Source organism: Budorcas taxicolor, chromosome 5 (genome assembly GCF_023091745.1).
Source record: "Budorcas taxicolor isolate Tak-1 chromosome 5, Takin1.1, whole genome shotgun sequence".
Classification (NCBI taxonomy): domain Eukaryota; kingdom Metazoa; phylum Chordata; class Mammalia; order Artiodactyla; family Bovidae; genus Budorcas; species Budorcas taxicolor.
In genome coordinates, this window is record NC_068914.1 from 147,952,667 (window position 1) to 147,971,227 (window position 18,561).

At 47.9% G+C, this 18,561-nt stretch overlaps 1 protein-coding gene across 1 annotated transcript in view; it reads left to right on the forward strand.

Moving 5' to 3' along the window:
* ANO2 (anoctamin 2) overlaps positions 1-18,561 on the forward strand; it is a 335,990-nt gene that overhangs the window by 66,511 nt on the left and 250,918 nt on the right. Inside the window, exon 4 of the mRNA XM_052640077.1 lies at positions 895-993. Within this exon, the coding sequence (XP_052496037.1) occupies positions 895-993 (99 nt within the window). The remainder of the gene's footprint in view (positions 1-894; positions 994-18,561) is intronic.

Consider the following 18,561-nt stretch of genomic DNA (forward strand, 5'->3'; position numbering starts at 1 on the left):
TTATTTTTATCATTAGCTTTTGTTGTTGTTGTTTAGTTGCTAAGTAATGTCTGATTCTTTGCGACTGCACAGATTGTAGCCAGCCAGGCTCCTTCTGTCCGTGAAATTCTCCAGGCAAGAATACCGGAGTGGGTATATCTCTCTCCAAGGGATCTTCCTAGACCGGGAATCAAACCCGAATCTCCTGCATTGCAGGCAGCCACCTGGGAGTCCCTTATAGGCTAGATGAACCACTTTGTGATTTGGGCTGTGACACAGCAAAATTGTAGAACAAAAATAAAAATTTAATATTATTTTATTAAATTATTAATTATAATATAAAATATTAATATTTACTGAAAATATCAGTATGGAGGCAGATTCCAGACTGTTCCCTGAAGCCAGCAGAGGTAACTCCCAGTTAGAAAATAGATGATGAACGTTTACTGTTCAGCGCAGGGAATTATACCCATTATCTTGTAATAACCGGTAATGGAACATGATCTGCAAAAAGACTGAATCACAATGCTGAGCACCTGAAACTAATACAATATTAAAAATCAGCAACACTTCAACAAGAGTAGTTAATGGGATTTCTGTGAAAACTGTAATTGCTTACATTTAAAATCTGTGAACACAACTGTTTTAATTCCTCTTTTTCTCTCAAGTCCCCCGACCTCCAGGGACTGCTCTTTGGGAATGCTTCCCCACTCTGGGTGAGAGCATTTCTGAGCCAGAAGCGATGAATGGGATATGGGTGGGAGGGGGCTGACCCCCAGTGAGGTACAAAGAGAACAAAAACCAGAAACGGAAGAAATAACACGTCTGGGCTTCTTGTTTGGAAGAATCGGGGAGCTTGGAATGTAAGCTATGACCTCCTAAGCGCTGCTGTTTCTTCTTCTTTGTCCCTTCCAGAGCAAAAGCCAGGGCTCTGTCTTCGTCCGGATCCACGCCCCGTGGCAGGTGCTGGCCCGGGAGGCAGAATTCCTGAAGATCAAAGTTCCCACCAAGAAAGTATGAGCACGTTTCTCCCGGGTTCTGGGGTCTCTCGAGGGCTGGATGCATGTGAACAGTGTTGGGAAGAGGCTGGGTGGGACGCGGGTGTTGTGGAGTTGAATCCTGCTTGCTTCCCTGGGGACGCCGAGGTTGGGCAGAAGGGACTTGGGAGACAGTGTCTCCTCAGAGCACCGCTGACATGCTCTGCAAGAAGCTGGTCGTTGCTGTGGTCCAGCTTTTCTACTTCTCCTTAAACCCCCTTCTCCCTCCCTTCCAGCCCAGCCAGGCATTTCCTTTTTTTTTTTTTCCATCCCCCCCACCCACCCAGATCCCTGGTCTATATATAATCTTTTTAAAAAAGTCTTTATTGAATTTGTTACAATATTGCTTCTGTTTTATGTTTTGGTTTTTTGGCCATGAGGCATGTGAGATCTTAGCTCCTGGACCAGTGATCGAACTCCATCCCCTGCATTGGAAGGTGAAACCCTAACCACTGGGCCACTGGGAAAGTTCCCAGGCTTTTCTTCAGAGTGGGCAGTGGTAAAGAATCTGCCTGCCAGTGCAGGAGATGAAGAAGATGTGCATTCAACCCCTGGGTCTGGAAGATCCCTGGAGTAGGAAATGGCAACCCACTCCAGTATTCTTGCCTGGAAAAGCTCGTGGGCAGAGGAGCCTGGAGGGCTGCAGTCCCTGGGGTCGCAGAGTCAGGCACGACCAAGCATGCATCACACACGGTAATGAGAGTGGACGGCAAGCCTTGCCGATGGGGTGGGCAGCACGCAGGGAGGTGTGGGTTCGCCAGACTTGCTATGAAGACAGCTTTTCTGCTTGTGACGCTGCTCGTAAGTGTGGTGTGATGGTGGCTTTTGTAAAATAGAAGGTTCTTTCTCATGTGAGTTGATCACAGTCATCTGGGAAACGTGTTGACAGTGTTCATGCCCCAGCCCAGCTGGGACTGTGATCTTGTTGGCTGGCGTGGAGCAAGGCTCTGGCAGCAGTATTGTGGGGGAAAAAAAATCCCCAGGAAAGCCCCACAGTTTAGATGATTTTCAAGGTCCTTTTCAGCCATTAGAGTCTATATATAATTAAAAAAATTTCCTGGAGAATTCCTGGGTAACAGCTTCCTTGCGTAAGAAAATCCAGCAAATATCTCCAAAGAGAAAGGAAGTATGTCCACAGATTTGGTCTTCTTTTTTTATTAGGTATTTTAGGGAAAACGGATGGTTATTGACTTGGAACTTTTGAGGTGTTTCTAGGAAGGCCCCCAGGGTGACGCTATGGTTTAACCAGAAGTGATCTGTGGGCAATCTCTGTCTCTCAGTCCCTCTCCCTCTCTTCCACACACACACACATAAACACACACACACACACACACATAAACACACACACACACACACACCTTATCTCACAAGTGTTGACCTAGCTTTGCAGAGATCACGACTTCGTCATCATCATGTCCACCCTCCCTGTCATTAACAGAAATTCCTATTGGCTGCGTTCTGCACAACCCTGGTCATCACCTGACTTCTTGTCACGCTCTCCACTGTCAGTGACATGGTTAGAGTCAGCAAAACATTTGGATTAGCTTCGTGGGCTGTGTTTACACCATCCTCACCACCAAGAGATCTGTGGCCCCATCAGAAGTCATCCATCACACACCATGCTGTGTGATGCCGTATCACGCACCCCTTACTCAAGAAGGATGAAGCCTGTGGGTTCTGTTCTGATAGACTTATTAAGATGGATAGCACATCCGTGGCAGGTGGACAAATGACTACTGAGCAGTGAACAAACATGGGCATAAATATAGCTACAGACATCTTGCCAATAAGAGGCACATGTTTAGGGGTTGCGAGCCTGAGAGTCTTGGTTTCACAAGAACCATGCTATGACCTTCTCCTCTTCATTTGCACTGCTCTGCCCTCTGTCTCCTGACCCCTCACTCCCAAACCGCTGTCCTCAGGTGCAGGCGCCGTCTTGAATCTGGACCTCGGCTCCTCTGATGCTTTCCGGGTCTGCTGGCCGCACGACCCAAGTCAGCCTCGGATGGAGGCGTCCGCTTCCCTCTGGAGGTGTCCTCACTTAACTCACCTTCTGCTTCTCTTCCGTCTTCAATACATATGTGTTTCTTCTCCTTTCTCTGGCTTATCTGAATAGCTAATGTTCTCTTAATTTCTTCGATTTGTATCTTGCTGCCTATGTTTCTATCTCTGCTGGCTGATCCCTGGACAGAAGGTGAGTGAACTTTGATGCCCTTGCTAGTGCTCCTGTTCCCCAGGACAATCCTTTTAGCAGGAAACGTAGAGACCCAGGAGAAGTGTGGGTCCTCCTTCTCTCCCCTCTCGGCTCTTCTCCGTTGCTAGTGTCTTCCATCCTTCCTTCCCCCGCCCGCTCTTCTGTCCCTTCTTCCCCCTCCCACTTCTTCACTGGTGCCCCTTGTTAGCCTCCCTCCCTGTTCTTGAACATCCGTCCATACCTATCATTTCCTCCTTCTCCTCATTCCTGGTCTCAGCCCCTAAGTAGTGCTGGCCTCTGGCCCCTCTGGTCTCTGCGTGTCCTTCCACAAGCTCGTAGCTACGGGAGCATAGTTCTTGTTACAGAGCATGCCTGCCCTCAGAGCCTATGTGTCCCCATATTCTCAGCCTGTTGGAACTTAACATCCATCATGTAGGATGTACCTGCACTTGTATTTGCAGGTAAGATGATTAGGACAAGGTTGTGTTATGATGAAGCCATCTTGGAGTTGCCTTCTGTTTCTTTTTTTTTAAAAATATAATTTAAATATATTTGATGTATGAAGTGAAAGTGAAAGTGTTAGTCGCTCAGTCATGTCTGACTCTGCGACCCTCTCTGGAGCCCACCAGGCTCCTCTGTCCATGGGATTATCCAGGAAAGAATGCTGGAGTGGGTTGCCATTCCTCTTCTCCAGGGGGTCTTCCAGACCCAGGGATCAAACCCAGGTCTCCTGCATTGCAGACAGATTCTTCACCGTCTGAGCCCCTAGAGAAGCCCCATTTGACGTATAACCTTGTGTAAATTTAAGTTGTACAACATAATTTGGTCAGTGTATAGATTGTAATATGATTGCCATTGTAGCAATAATTAGCATCTCTGTCATGTTACAAAACTATCCTTTGTTTTCAGTGGCTGGAATCTTTAAGTTCCAATCTTTTAGCAAGTTTGATGGTTATAATACAATATTGTTGGGCATATTCCCTGTGCTGTGCATTAGATCTCTAGGGTCTATTTACTATGTGTTGCAAGCTTATACCCTTAAACCGCATGTCTTATCCCTCCAGCCCCATCCCCTGGTGACCACCATTTTCTTTTTTAAGGTTTGCAGCTATTTTATTATCAGTGTACATTTAACACAATGAAATCAACACTGATATATTGAAGCCTAGTTAATAGTAGTGATTATATTATTATATTATATAATATAGATGATTATATTATTTTAAACAACAAACTACCCTGAAAATTAATGTGATAAACTTCTTGGTCATAATATTATTAAGAAATATGTAATATATACATTGAAAACATGATTGCTCAAAATTTGAAAATGGAAGTGAACTCATTCGGGCAGAGTCAGAGTTCGACTAGAGGAGCAGGTCTGTGGAAGGACCCCCTTGTTTCAACAAGTTTGGCTTTTTAGATTTCACATGTAAGCGATATCATACAGTATTTTTCTTTCTCTGAGTTTTCTCACTGGGCATAGAGTGCTCCAGGCCCATCCATGGTATTGCAAATGGTGGGATTTCCTTCTTTCTTATGACTGAATCATATTCCGTTGGATCTGTGTGTGGATATATAAAATCTTATAAATATGGTAATGGATAAAGACATATAATGTGTGTGTGTGTGTGTGTGTGTGTGTGTGTGTGTGTGCTTAGTCACACCTGACTCTTTGCAACCCCCGTGGGCTGTAGCCAACCGGGCTTCTCTGTCCATGGAATTTTCCAGCCGAGAATACTAGAGTGGGTTGCTAGTTCCTCCTCCAGGGAATCTTCCCAACCTAGGGATTGAACCCATGTCTCTTGCATCCACTCCATTCTTTAGCGCTAGCACCACCTGGGAAGTGCCAATATAGTGGATATTGAATATTTTATGTATTTGTATACGTAAATAAATATATTACAATTTATAGTATATATTAATTATACTGTAATTTGTATAATTGCATACTATATTATATTTATATTATGTTATATACTTATATAATATTTATATATTATAAATACATATAAAATTTAAAATATATGTATGTCTTTATACACACACACACACACACATATATGTCTTCTTTATCCATCACCCATTGATGGACTCTCAGGTTGCTTCCTCCCCTCCTTCCTTCCTGTTTTGGAGCCATAGCCTGGTAGACTCTGCATCAGATGAGTCCTTGAGAGACCAGCCTTCCAGCTGTGGTCCTGGACCCACTTGCTGTGTGACTTGGGAGTGTCACTTCATCTTGCAGAGCCTCAATTTTCTCATCTGTGAAGTGGGCATAGTAATACCTGCCCTGTTTTTCCTAGAAGATTGTTGTAAGAATTCAGGTCTTAACTGCTGCTATGGGAATGCAGAAGTTTATTATTGTGTCTGTGTTCTCAAATATTTTTATGTGTGTTCTCAATTCCTCGTTCCCCAGTCACTTTCCCTCCTGATGCAGTAGGCAGCCAACACTGATGGAACTCCTGGCGGAAGGGGGTCTGTGGAGAGACGCTGAGAGACTCAGAGGCAGCCTGAGCCCTCAGAGTTCACAGCCAAGGGCACGACAGGCGGACTGCCCGCATTCAGACACCCTGTGCTAGATTGCTCAATTGTGTCCGACTCTTTGCGACCCTATGGTGTGTAGCCTATCAGGCTCCACTGTCCATGGGTATTCTCTAGGAAAGAATACTGGAATGGGTTGCCGTGCCCTCCTCCAGGGGATCTTCCCCACCCAGAGATCAAACTCACATCTCTCATGTCTCCTGCACTGGCAGGCAGTTTCTTTACCACTAGCGTCACCTGGGAAGCCTATCTGATTAAATACTGTGCCACGTAGCCAATCAGCATGGCACAGCTTTCGTCTAGGAGAATGCTGATCCTGGGAGTCTGGGAGAGCAAAGCCAGGGGGTGGCCCTGACGAGGCTGCAGGTGTAACAGAAGGAACTTGTCCCCGTGGTGTCGAGTCCCCAGACCCCACACAGGTGGGCCATCCTGGCATCCTTCTGCCTCAGGGCTCCAGACCATTTTCCTATTCACAGAATGCAGTGGCAAGTAGTTGGCCCCCCAGGAGGATGTCATAACCACCCATGCTGGGTGGCATGCATTTGCTTGCAAAAGTGAATTCGAGAACCAAGTCTAGGAGTGGGGGTGGGGTTTAAACCCAATTCCTGGGGTGAGAAAGGAGCATGGGGGTGAGGCTGACCTCTGCAGGCCTAGTGTTGGGTCCAGTGGTGTTTTCTCTTCTCTTAAAAAAATTTTATTTATTTGACACACATCCCACTGTGTCACGTGGGATCTTTTTTTAAATTAAATTAAATTTTATTTTTAGTCATGGCATTTGGGATCTAGTTTCCTGACCAAGAACTGAACCCGGGCCCCCTGCATTGGGAGTGCAGAGTCTTAGCCACTGGAACACCCGGGATAGTCCCTCCCTTCTTTTTAATGGGCTTGGGAAGTGACTACAAAGAGAGTAACCGCGTTTGCAAGGATTCGTGTCCTGGCGGCAGGGGGAGCAAAGAGGAAGACTGAGGCATAGGTGGGGTCACTTAGCATCTTCCGGGCTGGTGGAGGCAGGATCATAACTCAGCAGGGTCCGGAGAGACCGGGAAGATGGGGAGGAAATCCCAAAATTGAGATCTCCAACCTGGAGAAATCCACAGTAATGAGTCCAGGGACACGGAGTCCTGAGCACAGATATTAACCGGGAGGGGGATCTTGGAAGGAAATGTTTGTTTTCCAAAAACAACAACAGAGGAGCCAGTGTTTTGTGAGGGACACTCAGTGTCCCTGCACGGGAAAGAGGCGGGAGGCCTGGCCTTTGGCCCCGAGCAGCCTGGGAAGGTTTGAAGTGCGTGCTTTCTCACCTCTGCTCTTTACCGAAGTGGCCGTATAGACTGTGGTCAATATCTATGCTGATTTCTCACTCATCTTATTTAAAAATATTTTATTGGAGGATAGTGGCTTTACAATGTGGTGTTAGTTTCTGCTGTGTAGCAAAGTGAACCAGCCATGGGTATACATCACTTTTTTATACATATGATCGAGCACCCCGCCACCCGTCCCTGCCATGCTCACCCCTGACGTCCACTTCTACCCCACGAGCCACCTCCCAGGAACTGGTGAGGACGGGATGATGGAGTCCATTCTTGTGTTAATGCAGCAGGTTCATCCAGCAGCAAACCCATGTCCCTGGCGTTGTAGCGCAGATCTTAACCACTGGAGCACCAGGGAAGCCCCATCTTCTCATGTTCATGAACTGAAATCATATAGAATTGCCATTAAGAATTTTCTGATGAGAGTGAGAAAATCAGGGTTACCATGTTGGACTAAATAAAATTCCAGTTAAAAAGCAAAGAAATGTGGCATTTTAGTTAACCTGAGTGGGCCCTTAGGAGGAAAATATTAATTCAATTAAGCTTCATAAATTATTGGAAGTTGTTCCCTGTTACTTATTGATGACTGTTAGAAATTCTGATTTGGTAACTGTGACTTCTGCAAAACTTCCATGGGAGGACCCTCCCCAAATTCCTGATGCCCACTCAGCCAGGCCAGAACCTCTCTGCCTTCTCAGTTATCCAGATTTGAGACTTGGGTTAGTGAGATTTCTCTAGAGAAACAGAACTAACAGGGTTGTTATTGTTGTTTTTCAGTTGTCCAGTCGTGTCTGACTCTTTGCGACCCCATGGACTGCAGCATGCCAGGCCTCCCTGTCCCTCACCATCTCCCGAAGTTTGCCCAAGGTCATGTCCATTGCATCGGTCATGCCATCCAACCATATGTGTGTACATATATTATGTATATATATTTGGTGTATATATGTATATAATCCTCTTCTATCCATGGAGTTTTCTAGGCAAGAACACTGGAGTGGGTTGCCCTTCTGTTTTCCCGGGGATCTTCCCGACCCAGGGATCAAACCCGAGTCTCCTACGTTGCAGGCAGATTCTTTACTGTCTGAGCCACCAGGAAAGCCCCTCCTGCCCTGACGTAAAGGAAATGGTTCATTTTTGTTCAATTGCTTTCCTACTGAATGCCTGTTAATATCTTGGGGGAACCAATTGTCTGCAGAATGTACTCTGGGAAATTACATCCTAGGTTAAGTAAATTAAATTAATTCGAAGTTAAATTAATTAAATTAATCCTAAGCTGGAGAGACAGAGCATTCAAATTATTATTTTTTCATTATGATGGACTAGATCGGGGGCTTTCCTGGTGGCTCAGTGGTCATTTGTCCATGCAAAATTCAGAAACAGAATCACATCTTTCCCCTCCTCACCTTGACCCTCTTATTCCTTCATCAAGTAGTGACTGAATTCCTCTGTGAGATTATTTTGGTAGTTTAGTGATTCCTCCCTGGCGACCAGACAGTAAAAAGCAGGAGAAACTCCATGAGCTTTATTGAAGATTGAGATCTTCTAGGTCCTTAATCCTTGGAGGAGGGCCACTGACTACTCAGCCTTCATGATGCCTTTCAGGACAGATTCTTTCGATTATTATAAATATCATTGATGATTTTTGAATACCAAAGGGGTAGCTGTTCACACTGATGGGCTGTGGGTCCTCTTCTTGTTGTCGCGGCCTGTTCCCAAGCATTTGTTTTTAATAGTGATGTGGGGTTGGGTTTATATTTGATATCTTTATGGGCTCTTTGGTGCATACCCTTTGATTGCTATTTAAATAGGCTGGAAGGAGTACGGAACACTTTTTATTCGGTTTTGTTTTCTGTGATGCTTTTCATCTTTAAAAATCAGAAAAAAAAAAATTGATGCCACCTCCGTGCCATTGTTTCCGTGTGGAACCTGCGATGCTTGGGGCCACCTTCTGGATGTGCACGCAGAAGACCACAGACCTGACTCAGGGCTCAAAAACAGTGATGCCAAAAACATGAAAATATAATGGGAAGTGAATTTGCATTTTTGAAAATTAAGTTGTTTTTAGGCTCGTGATTGAAAAAAATTGAAAGAGAAGTGGTGGTTTTCCTTTTGAAAGCCTCACATCTGACTGAACTGGGGCAGCATGTGCCAGATGCGTGGGCAGGGACCTGGACCCTGGACTCCGTGCTGGTGGGCTGAGAGCAGAGGGCAGTGGATAGAATTTGTCAACTATAGTAAAACAAGACTGCGTAGCTGGGATATGTGGTCGTTTTCTCAGTGGGAGACATGGGAGCATGGGCCGTGGCTGCCTCTGTGGGCGGGGGAGGAGAGGAGCAGCGAAGGAGGAGGGGCGGTCAGCTGCAGGCACCTGGGTCTCATGGGCAGAGCTCTTCTTACTCAGTAAGAACTGGGATCAGTGATATACTGGTTATTGGCCATCAGTTCAGTTCAGTTCAGTTGCTCAGTTGCGACCGCATGAATCGCAGCATGCCAGGCCTCCCTGTCCATCACCAACTCCTGGAGTTCACTCAAACTCATGTCTATCAAGTCGGTGATGCCATCCAGCCTCTCATCCTCAGTCGTCCCCTTTGCTTCCTGTCCCCAATCCCTCCCAGGATCAGAGTCTTTTCCGATGAGTCAACTCTTTGCATGAGGTGGCCAAAGTATTGGAGTTTCAGCTTCAGCATCAGTCCTTCCAATGAACACCCAGGACTGATCTCCTTTAGAATGGACTAGTTGGATCTCCTTGCAGTCCAAGGGACTCTCAAGAGTCATCTCCAACACCACAGTTCAAAAGCATCAGTTCTTCAGCACTCAGCCTTCTTCACAGCCCAACTCTCACATCCATACATGACCACTAGAAAAACCATAGCCTTGACTAGATGGATTGTTGGCAAAGAAATGTCTCTGCTTTTCAATATGCTATCTAGGTTGGTCATAACTTTTTTTCCAAAGAGTGAGCGTCTTTTAATTTCATGGCTGCAATCACCATCTGCAGTGATTTTTGAGCCCCAGAAAATAAAGTCTGACACTGTTTCCACTGTTTCCCCATCTACTTCCCATGAAGTGATGGGACCAGATGCCATGATCTTAGTTTTCTGAATGTTGAGCTTTAAGCCAACTTTGTATATCTGCTCTTTCACTTTCATCAAGAGGCTCTTTAGCTCCTCTTCACTTTCTCCCATAAGGGTGATGTCATCTGCATATCTGAGGTTATTGATATTTCTCCTGGCAATCTTGATTCCAGCTTGTGCTTCTTCCAGCCCAGTGTTTCTCATGATGTACTCTGCATATAAGTTAACTAAGAAATTGGCCATAGTGGGCATATTTACACCATGGAAATCAGTGACAGCTGCATATCAGCCATCCAGCCCCCCACAAGGAGGAGGTTGGTAGGTGTTTACCAGCACATGAAGAATCAGAGCCCTGAGAATGAAGATGGAGTGCGCAGTCAGACGGCCACCGTGGACTAGCGCTCTCTGGTGGTGGGGGCGGGCAGGCTGGAACCTGAGGGTGTTATGTGATTTCTGCTGTGGACATTCAAGTGCTGTTGGTCAGAAAGCAGCTGGGAGTGACCGTGTCTCTTCAGGGACTCTGAATTGATGCCATATCGGTCACCTCAGGTACAGAAAGGAACTTCCCACTCCTGCCCACGTGCTCACTGCACGCCAGCTACACAGATCATCCAAAATACAAGCCTGTTTCCCTCTCTGGGCCTTTTGCTTGACCTTCCCTCTGCCTGAAGACCTCCAGATACCAGGAAGCAGTCCCCCACTCCACCGGGGTCTCTGCACAGACTGATATACCCGACTACCCTGTGTGAAGTGGGCCCCTGTCTCTCTTCTTCTCTCCATCCCCTTCTCTTGTGTGTGTGTGTGCGTGTGTGTGTGTGTAACACTCAGCACCGCTGGATACTGAGTTGTGTATTTGTAGCTTTGGTTCATTGTCTGTGTCCTCACTACCCTGGGAGCTCCAGGAGGGCACCGGGCTTGTTTCCTCCTATCAGCAGCAGCACCTAGGACAGGCCTGGGGACAGGGCAAGCAGTAAATCAGCATCTGATGATGAGTGAGAGGGTGGATCTCATGTACCAGCCTGGTCATTGGTCCTGGCTTACTGCAGAGTGATGCTGAGACGGGTTCTGAGTCTTCATTCAAGGGCATTGGAAGGAAGCTGTGGTCCCTCAGGGTGGTCTGCGAGGGGGTGGGGGGAGGCAGCATTGCGGTACATGGACCATAGCAGCCGTCCCTTATCTGGGTCCTCAGTAGCCCCTTCAGTTACCAAAAAAATCATTTAGAAATAGTCTAATTGTACCTGGAATGGGGCTGGGTTGTGTGTAAGGAGCTCTAGACCTTGGGAAGATCACGTTTTTTATTCATTCACCCATCCATCCATCTGCCCAGTGAAAAGTTACTATCTTTATGTCTGAGATATTCTGCTGATGGCTGGTGATGCAGAGGTGACTACAGCTGGTCTTGGCCCCATATGGCTTCGGTGTGGGGAGGATTCAGAAGTTAAATAGCTGGTGATGAGCTGGGAGGCACAGGAAGCAAAGATCAGGGTAGACAGAGAGCTAACGGGAGGAGACCAATTCAGATGGGGGGGCGGGTGCAGGGTACCAGAAGGGTCCATTTGAGCTGAGACCCAAGGGATGGGTAGGAGTTTTCCAGGTAGGGAAGGCAGGTGAGAACCTTCCTGGGAGAGGGAAGGACATGTCTTCCCACCCCACATAAGAAAACCCTGGCCTGTGCAGGGAGCTGGGAGGAGGCCAGTGTGTGTGAAGTACAGAGCCTGGGGACAGGGGGTGAGGGGGTGGGGTGGGTGGGGACTGAGGCTGCAGTGGGAGGCAGAGGTGGGGCTGGAAGGGACTCACCAGCCATGTAAGTAGTTTGGATTTCTCCCACATTTTGAAAGTCAGCAAACATTCATTCATGTGTAGAGGACATTGAAAATGTAATTAAAAACCATAAGTGAATCCAGAGTTAGACCTCAGAGAATGTGCATTTTGTAAATACATCGCTGTGTGCATTTGGCGAGGCTGAGGACAGGACATTGATGGGCACAGGATGGGGTGGAGGGACTGGGGAGCTCCTGCTCTTGGTGGGCGCTGGGGCTCCTTTGGGCTCTAGGATGCAGCTGAACAGAGTGGCTCCCAGTGCTCTTTGCATCTGGATTGGTGGGGGATTTAATGTCTGTTTGAGTAGGTAACTAGGCTGGTGCATGGAGTAGGTGACCAGATCTGTGCACCCTCAGATCTGGGTTCAGTGCCCGCGTGTATGCCTGCATCCCTCTCTCTCGGTGCCCTTGGGTACCAGTGGAACAGGAGAACCATGGATGCATTCTGCTGTGTCGTGGGCCCCTCTTTTTCATAACTTCTTTAGTCCAGCGGCGTCCCCCCAAGTCCCGTTTGCAGGGTGACCTTCCATACTGTCTGGCTTCCCTGTGTGTCTGAGCCTTTTGAAATGAAAGTTAAACAGGTGATCATTTTCAGCCTAGTCGACCCTCAGTTACCCAGTGACCAGAGGCACAGAGGAAAACACAGATACATGGAAAGGGGGAGACAGCCTGGGCTAGTGTCTGTGGGGCCATAGGTATAAGCAGACACGTGCTCATAGCTGGGCTCACTCTCCATCTTTTTGTCTAGTTTCTGCTTTTCCTATGAGTTGCAGAGAGAGGCCCTCTTAGATCAGTGTAGATGAGGGACTCATGGATAATAAAGATTATTCTGTTTATGTTTCATATGGTTATGGGTTTCCCACCGGGCACTAAGTGCATGCGTGCCCAGTTGCTTCAGTTGTGCCCAACTCTTTGCAGCCCTATGAACTGTAGCCCACCATGGGATTCTCCAGGCAAGAATACTGGAGGGGGTTGCCATGCCCTCCTCTGGGGGGATCTTCCTGACCCAGGGATCGAACCTGGGTCTCCAGCATTGCAGGTGGATTCCTTACCACTGAGCCACTGGGGAAACTCTCCCAGGTGGTGCTAGGGGTAAAGAATCCGCCTGCCAATGCAGGAGACCCAAGAGATGTGGGTTGCAGGAAACACCCACCAATGCAGGAGACGCAAGAGATGCAAGAGGCTTGGAGAATTCCGTGGATGGAGGAGCTTGACAGAGGTCCATGGGGCCTCAGAGAATGAGACACAACTGAGTGACTAAAGCAATAGCAGCATATGGTTATACCCTTCCCTTGATCTTTGGGTGCTGTTGGATCTAATGTTTGTGTGCCATCAGGCACGTTAGTAGAACCTTCTGAGCCTCAGTTTCTCTACCCATAAAATGGGGCCAGCAGCCTCTACTGTCTGTGATAGACTATCACTACAGCCTCGATTACTTGCATCCCGTGAAGGAACATGATTCCAAGGCAGGAAGGAAACAAATTAGCCCTCAGACCACACTACTGTGCCCCTCTGGAGGGGAGAGGCTGGGGGAGACGAGCGGGGTCGGGGGGAAAGAAGTAACAGAAGAAGGCATCTCGGTAAACCTCTTAGCCTGTGACAGTGGAGCCAAAGTGAGCTTTTATGAGAACCACATTTGAGCCCTGGGATGAAAAATGAGAGCAACATACTTTAAAAATTATTTATGATTTTAAGCACATGAAAGGCGTATCATGTACCCGGGGAGGGCATAATGGGGACCAGCTGGTGAACATGTGTCCTGCCATTTCTGAGGATGTTCTTCATTCTCCTATGTCCAAGAATAACAGTAATAATGATGCTGCTGCTGATCATATTAATAATACTAAAGAGGATCGGGGCGCCTTTACTGGACCCTGTGGGACACTGGGGAAGAGCTGGGCTGCTGGGCTTGGTTGGGGGCTGAGAGGGAGCTCTGGCTCGCTTCCTTCTCGGGGACCATGCAGCCTTTCCAAGGATCAGAGGTTTGAGGAGAGAGCCTGGATGGGGAAGTCAGGAAGCCTGGGTCCTGAGGGCTGGGTTCACCCCCCAATGCTAGCAATTCCCCACTTCTCCGAGGCTCAGTATCCCCATCTGTGACACAGTGATGCAAATGCAGCTGGTGGGACTGGCTGGCAGAGTCTTTGTGGACCCTGCTGACAGGGAGCCTGTGGGATTCCAGTGCTGGTTGCATGGCTGAGCATTCTGCGTATGAGGTGAGGAGGGGTCCTCCTCACTGCTGGGCTTCTTCAGCCCTTGGAGCAATCCACCTCTAAACTCAGCACCTGGTACCCAGGAGATGCCCAGATGTGTGTGTGCTATGAACGAATGTTTCCTTTTCATGAACTGTCTCAGTTCAATTCAGTTCAGTCGCTCAGTCGTGTCTGACTCTTTGTGACCCCATGAATCGCAGCACGCCAGGCCTCCCTGTCCATCACCATCTCCCAGAGTTCACCCAGACTCATGTCCATCGAGTCCGTGATGCCATCCAGCCATGTCATCCTCGGTTGTCCCCTTCTCCTCCTGCCCCCAATCCCTCCCAGCATCAGAGTCTTTTCCAATCAGTCAACTCTTTGCATGAGGTGGCCAAAGTACTGGAGTTTCAGCTTTAGCATCATTCCCTCCAAAGAAATCCCAGGGTTGATCTCCTTCAGAATGGACTGGTTGGATCTCCTTGCAGTCCAAGGGACTCTCAAGAGTCTTCTCCAACACCACAGTTCAAAAGCATCAATTCTTCGGCGCTCAGCCTTCTTCACAGTCCAACTCTCACATCCATACATGACCACAGGAAAAACCAAAGCCTTGACTAGACGGACCGAATATGCTATCTAGGTTGATCATAACTTTTCTTCCAAGGAGTAAGCGTCTTTTAATTTCATGGCTGCAGTCACCATCTGCAGTGATTCTGGAGCCCCAAAAAATAAAGTCTGACTCTGTTTCCACTGTTTCCCCATCTATTTGCCATGAAGTGATGGGACCGGATGCCATGATCTTCGTTTTCTGAATGTTGAGCTTTAAGCCAACTTTTTCACTCTTCCTCTTTCACTTTCATCAAGAGGCTTTTTAGCTCCTCTTCACTTTCTGCCATAAGGGTGGTGTCATCTGCATATCTGAGGTTATTGATATTTCTCCCTGCAATCTTGATTCCAGCTTGTGTTTCTTCCAGTCCAGTGTTTCTCATGATGTACTCTGCATATAAGTTAAATAAGCAGGGTGACAATATACAGCCTTGACGTACTCCTTTTCCTATTTGGAACCAGTCTGTTGTCCCATGTCCAGTTCTAACTGTGGCTTCCTGACCTGCATACAGATTTCTCAAGAGGCAGATCAGGTGGTCTGGTATTCCCATCTCATTCAGAATTTTCCACAGTTTATTGTGATCCACACAGTCAAAGGCTTTGGCATAGTCAATAAAGCAGAAATAGATGTTTTTCTGGAACTCTTTTGCTTTTTCCATGATCCAGCAGATGTTGGCAATTTGATCTCTGGTTCCTCTGCCTTTTCTAAAACCAGCTTGAACGTCAGGGAGTTCACGGTTCACATATTGCTGAAGCCTGGGTTCGAGAATTTTGAGCATTATTTTACTAGCATGTGAGATGAGTGCAATTGTGCGGTAGTTTGAGTATTCTTTGGCATTGCCTTTCTTTGGAATTGGAGTGAAAACTGACCTTTTCCAGTCCTGTGGCCACTGCTGAGTTGTCCAAATTTGCTGGCATATTGAGTGCAGTACTTTCACAGCATTATCTTTCAGGATTTGAAACAGCTCAATTGGAATTCCATCACCTCCACTAGCTTTGTTCATAGTGATGCTTTCTAAGGCCCACTTGACTTCACATTCCAAGATGTCTGGTTCTAGATTAGTGATCACATCATCGTGACTGTCTGGGTCGTGAAGATCTTTTTTGTACAGTTCTTCTGTGTATTCTTGCCACTAGAATCATAGAAGGTTAGACTTGGATGGTACTTTAAAAGCCATTTAGTCAAGTTCTGTCTTTTATAATCTGTGAAGTGGATTAGGAGAGGTGCTCAGCCTTGGGCTAATTATCCCTACTGCTGAGCGGACCCCCAGGACTCTGCCACAATGCCCCTCGAATGGTGAGCTTTCCATCCAGGCTGGTGGGAAGAGGGGCTGTTCTCAGCCTTGCAGATGGCTTTTCTCTAGTGTCCGGCAGCTTCTCAGGAGGACTGTCTAGGATTCTTCACGTAACTCTCTCCCTTGGCTGCTCTGTCCTGGGAGCTCTGGTTGCTCTGGTCTCCCCTGACCTACTGCCTAGCCTCAGCCCAGGGAGTGTGCTGGGCTCCACCTGTTTGCCCTTCCTGCCCTGCAGCCCTGTACCTTTCTCTGGACAGTGAGCTGCAGCAAGCCCAGGACTCATCCTCTTTCTTTCTCTCAGGAAGTCGTTGCTGCCCAAGGTCTGGTATCTTGAAAACTGCTGCCTTAGTCTTCTTGGGGTGCTCCAGCAAAATACCAGGGGGATCAAACCAGTCAATCCTAAAAGAAATCTACCCTGAATATTCACTGAAAGGACTGATGCTGAAGCTGATGCGCCAGTACTTTGGCCACCTGATGGGAAGAGCCAACTCATTGGAAAAAACCCTGATACTGGGAGAGATGGAGAGCAGGAGAAAAAAGGGGCAACACAGATGATAAGATGGTTGGATGGCATCACTAACTCAATGGACATGAGTTGGAGCAAACTCTGGGAGATGGTGAAGGACAGGGAAGTCTGGTGTGCTGCCATCCGTGGGATCACAAAGAGTTGGACATGACCGAGCAACTGAACAACAACCACCAAAATATCACAGACTGGGGGCTTATGAACAACAGGAGTTTACTTCACCTAGTTCTGGAGACTGAAAGTCTGAGACCAGGGTACCAGCATGGTGGTACGAAGGGTATGAACCCTTCCTGGTTCATAGCTCACACCTCCTTGCTTTGTCCTCACATGGAGGAAGGGGCTGGGAGCTCTGTGGGGTCTGTTTTAGAAGGGCAGTAATCCAGTTCACGAGGACTCCACCCTCATGACCTAATCACCTCCTAAAGGTTCCACCCTCCAATAACCATCACTGGGCATTAAGACTCAAGATAGGAATTTTGTGGGAACAGAAACATTCCAACCACAGCAACCACTGTTTTGTGTTTTTTAGTCTGAGTATTTTGGTTGGCTCAGCTGGGGTGAATCTGCACCCTGTTCGTCCGTCATAGTGGGAAGTGGAAGTTCCCCAATTCTCTCTTTAGAGATGAGGACTCTGAGAGGGAAAACACCTTGCCCAGAGTTGCACAGCTCGTTAGTGTCAGCAATGGTCAGGACCCAGGTTATTCACTCTGTAGACATTATTGTGCTCCTCCTGCATGCCAGACATGCAGGACATGCTCCCCAGACACCCACAGTCTGCTGGGGAGACAGACGAGTGAACCACGAGTTAGAAAAAAGTGTGGCCAACATTAGCATGCAGTGTTTATTCATAGGATTCTAGGGAAGGTTTCCTGAGAAAGCTGGTACTTGAGCCGGGTGGAGAAGGAGAAGTGGGGTGGCCAGGTGGAGCGGGAGGGGAGCAACTCCAGGAACAGGGACAACACGTGCAAAGTGATGAGGGGAAGAAGCAGGTGCTTTGTCCTCCAAGCTTAGCACCCATGGTATCGTGCATGGGGCTGCCCACTGTGTCTGACTGTGAACCTGTGCCAAGCTGCATCCCCGAGCATCTCTGCGGTCTGGGAAGTGGGCCAAGGTACCTGCCCGGGCGTGTATGTAGGGCCTGCAGCAGGGCTGTGGGGTGGAGGTCACCTTGACCCTGGCCTTCAAAACCATTTACATTTCTCTTGGAGGTGGATGATGATATTTGCAGGGATTTGGAGCACCTACTGGGGCTTCCCAGATGGTGCTAGGGGTAAAAAACCTGCTTGCCAATGCATGAACTGCAGGAGATGCAGGTTTGATTCCTGGGTCAGGAAGATCCCCTGGAGGAAGGCATGGCAGCCCACTCTAGTATTCTTGCCTGGAGAGTCCCATGGACAGAGGAGCCCAGCTGGCTATAGTCCATGGGGTCATGCAGAGTTGGACACGACTCAAGCGACTTAGCACACATGCACGAAGCACCCATCTCCCCATCCAGGAACAGGCAGAATTTATCCTGGACCCATTCCTGGTTCCTCCAAAGACATGCCACAGGCCACATTCCCTTTAGCCCCATTCTCTAGGGAGCTCTTCTGGATCCACTGCCAAGAGGAGGTCAAGACCATCTTGGAGGTGCTCAGCTAACCATCTGCCAGGACATGATCCTGGGGCAGGTGCTGGGTTATTAATTCCCAAGTACAGGCTGTCCTAGCCTCTGCTGAGGCTTGGCTCCCATGAGCCTTTGCAGCTGGTGGGTAACCTTTCAGCAGGCCAGGGACTTTGGGCTGTGGCTTTATTCTCCAGCCTGGTTTCTTCCTACCAAGGCCTATTACCTTTTGACTGTCCTGTGCCCAGCATGGGCCCCCTGAGTGGCAGCCACTCCTGTCATCAATGCTGGGTCCCTGGAGATTCATCATTCATTTATTCATTCGTTTAACCACGGGGATGGTTTGAACAGTGTCCTGCCTTCATCAAGATTGTTTGGCAGGGCAAC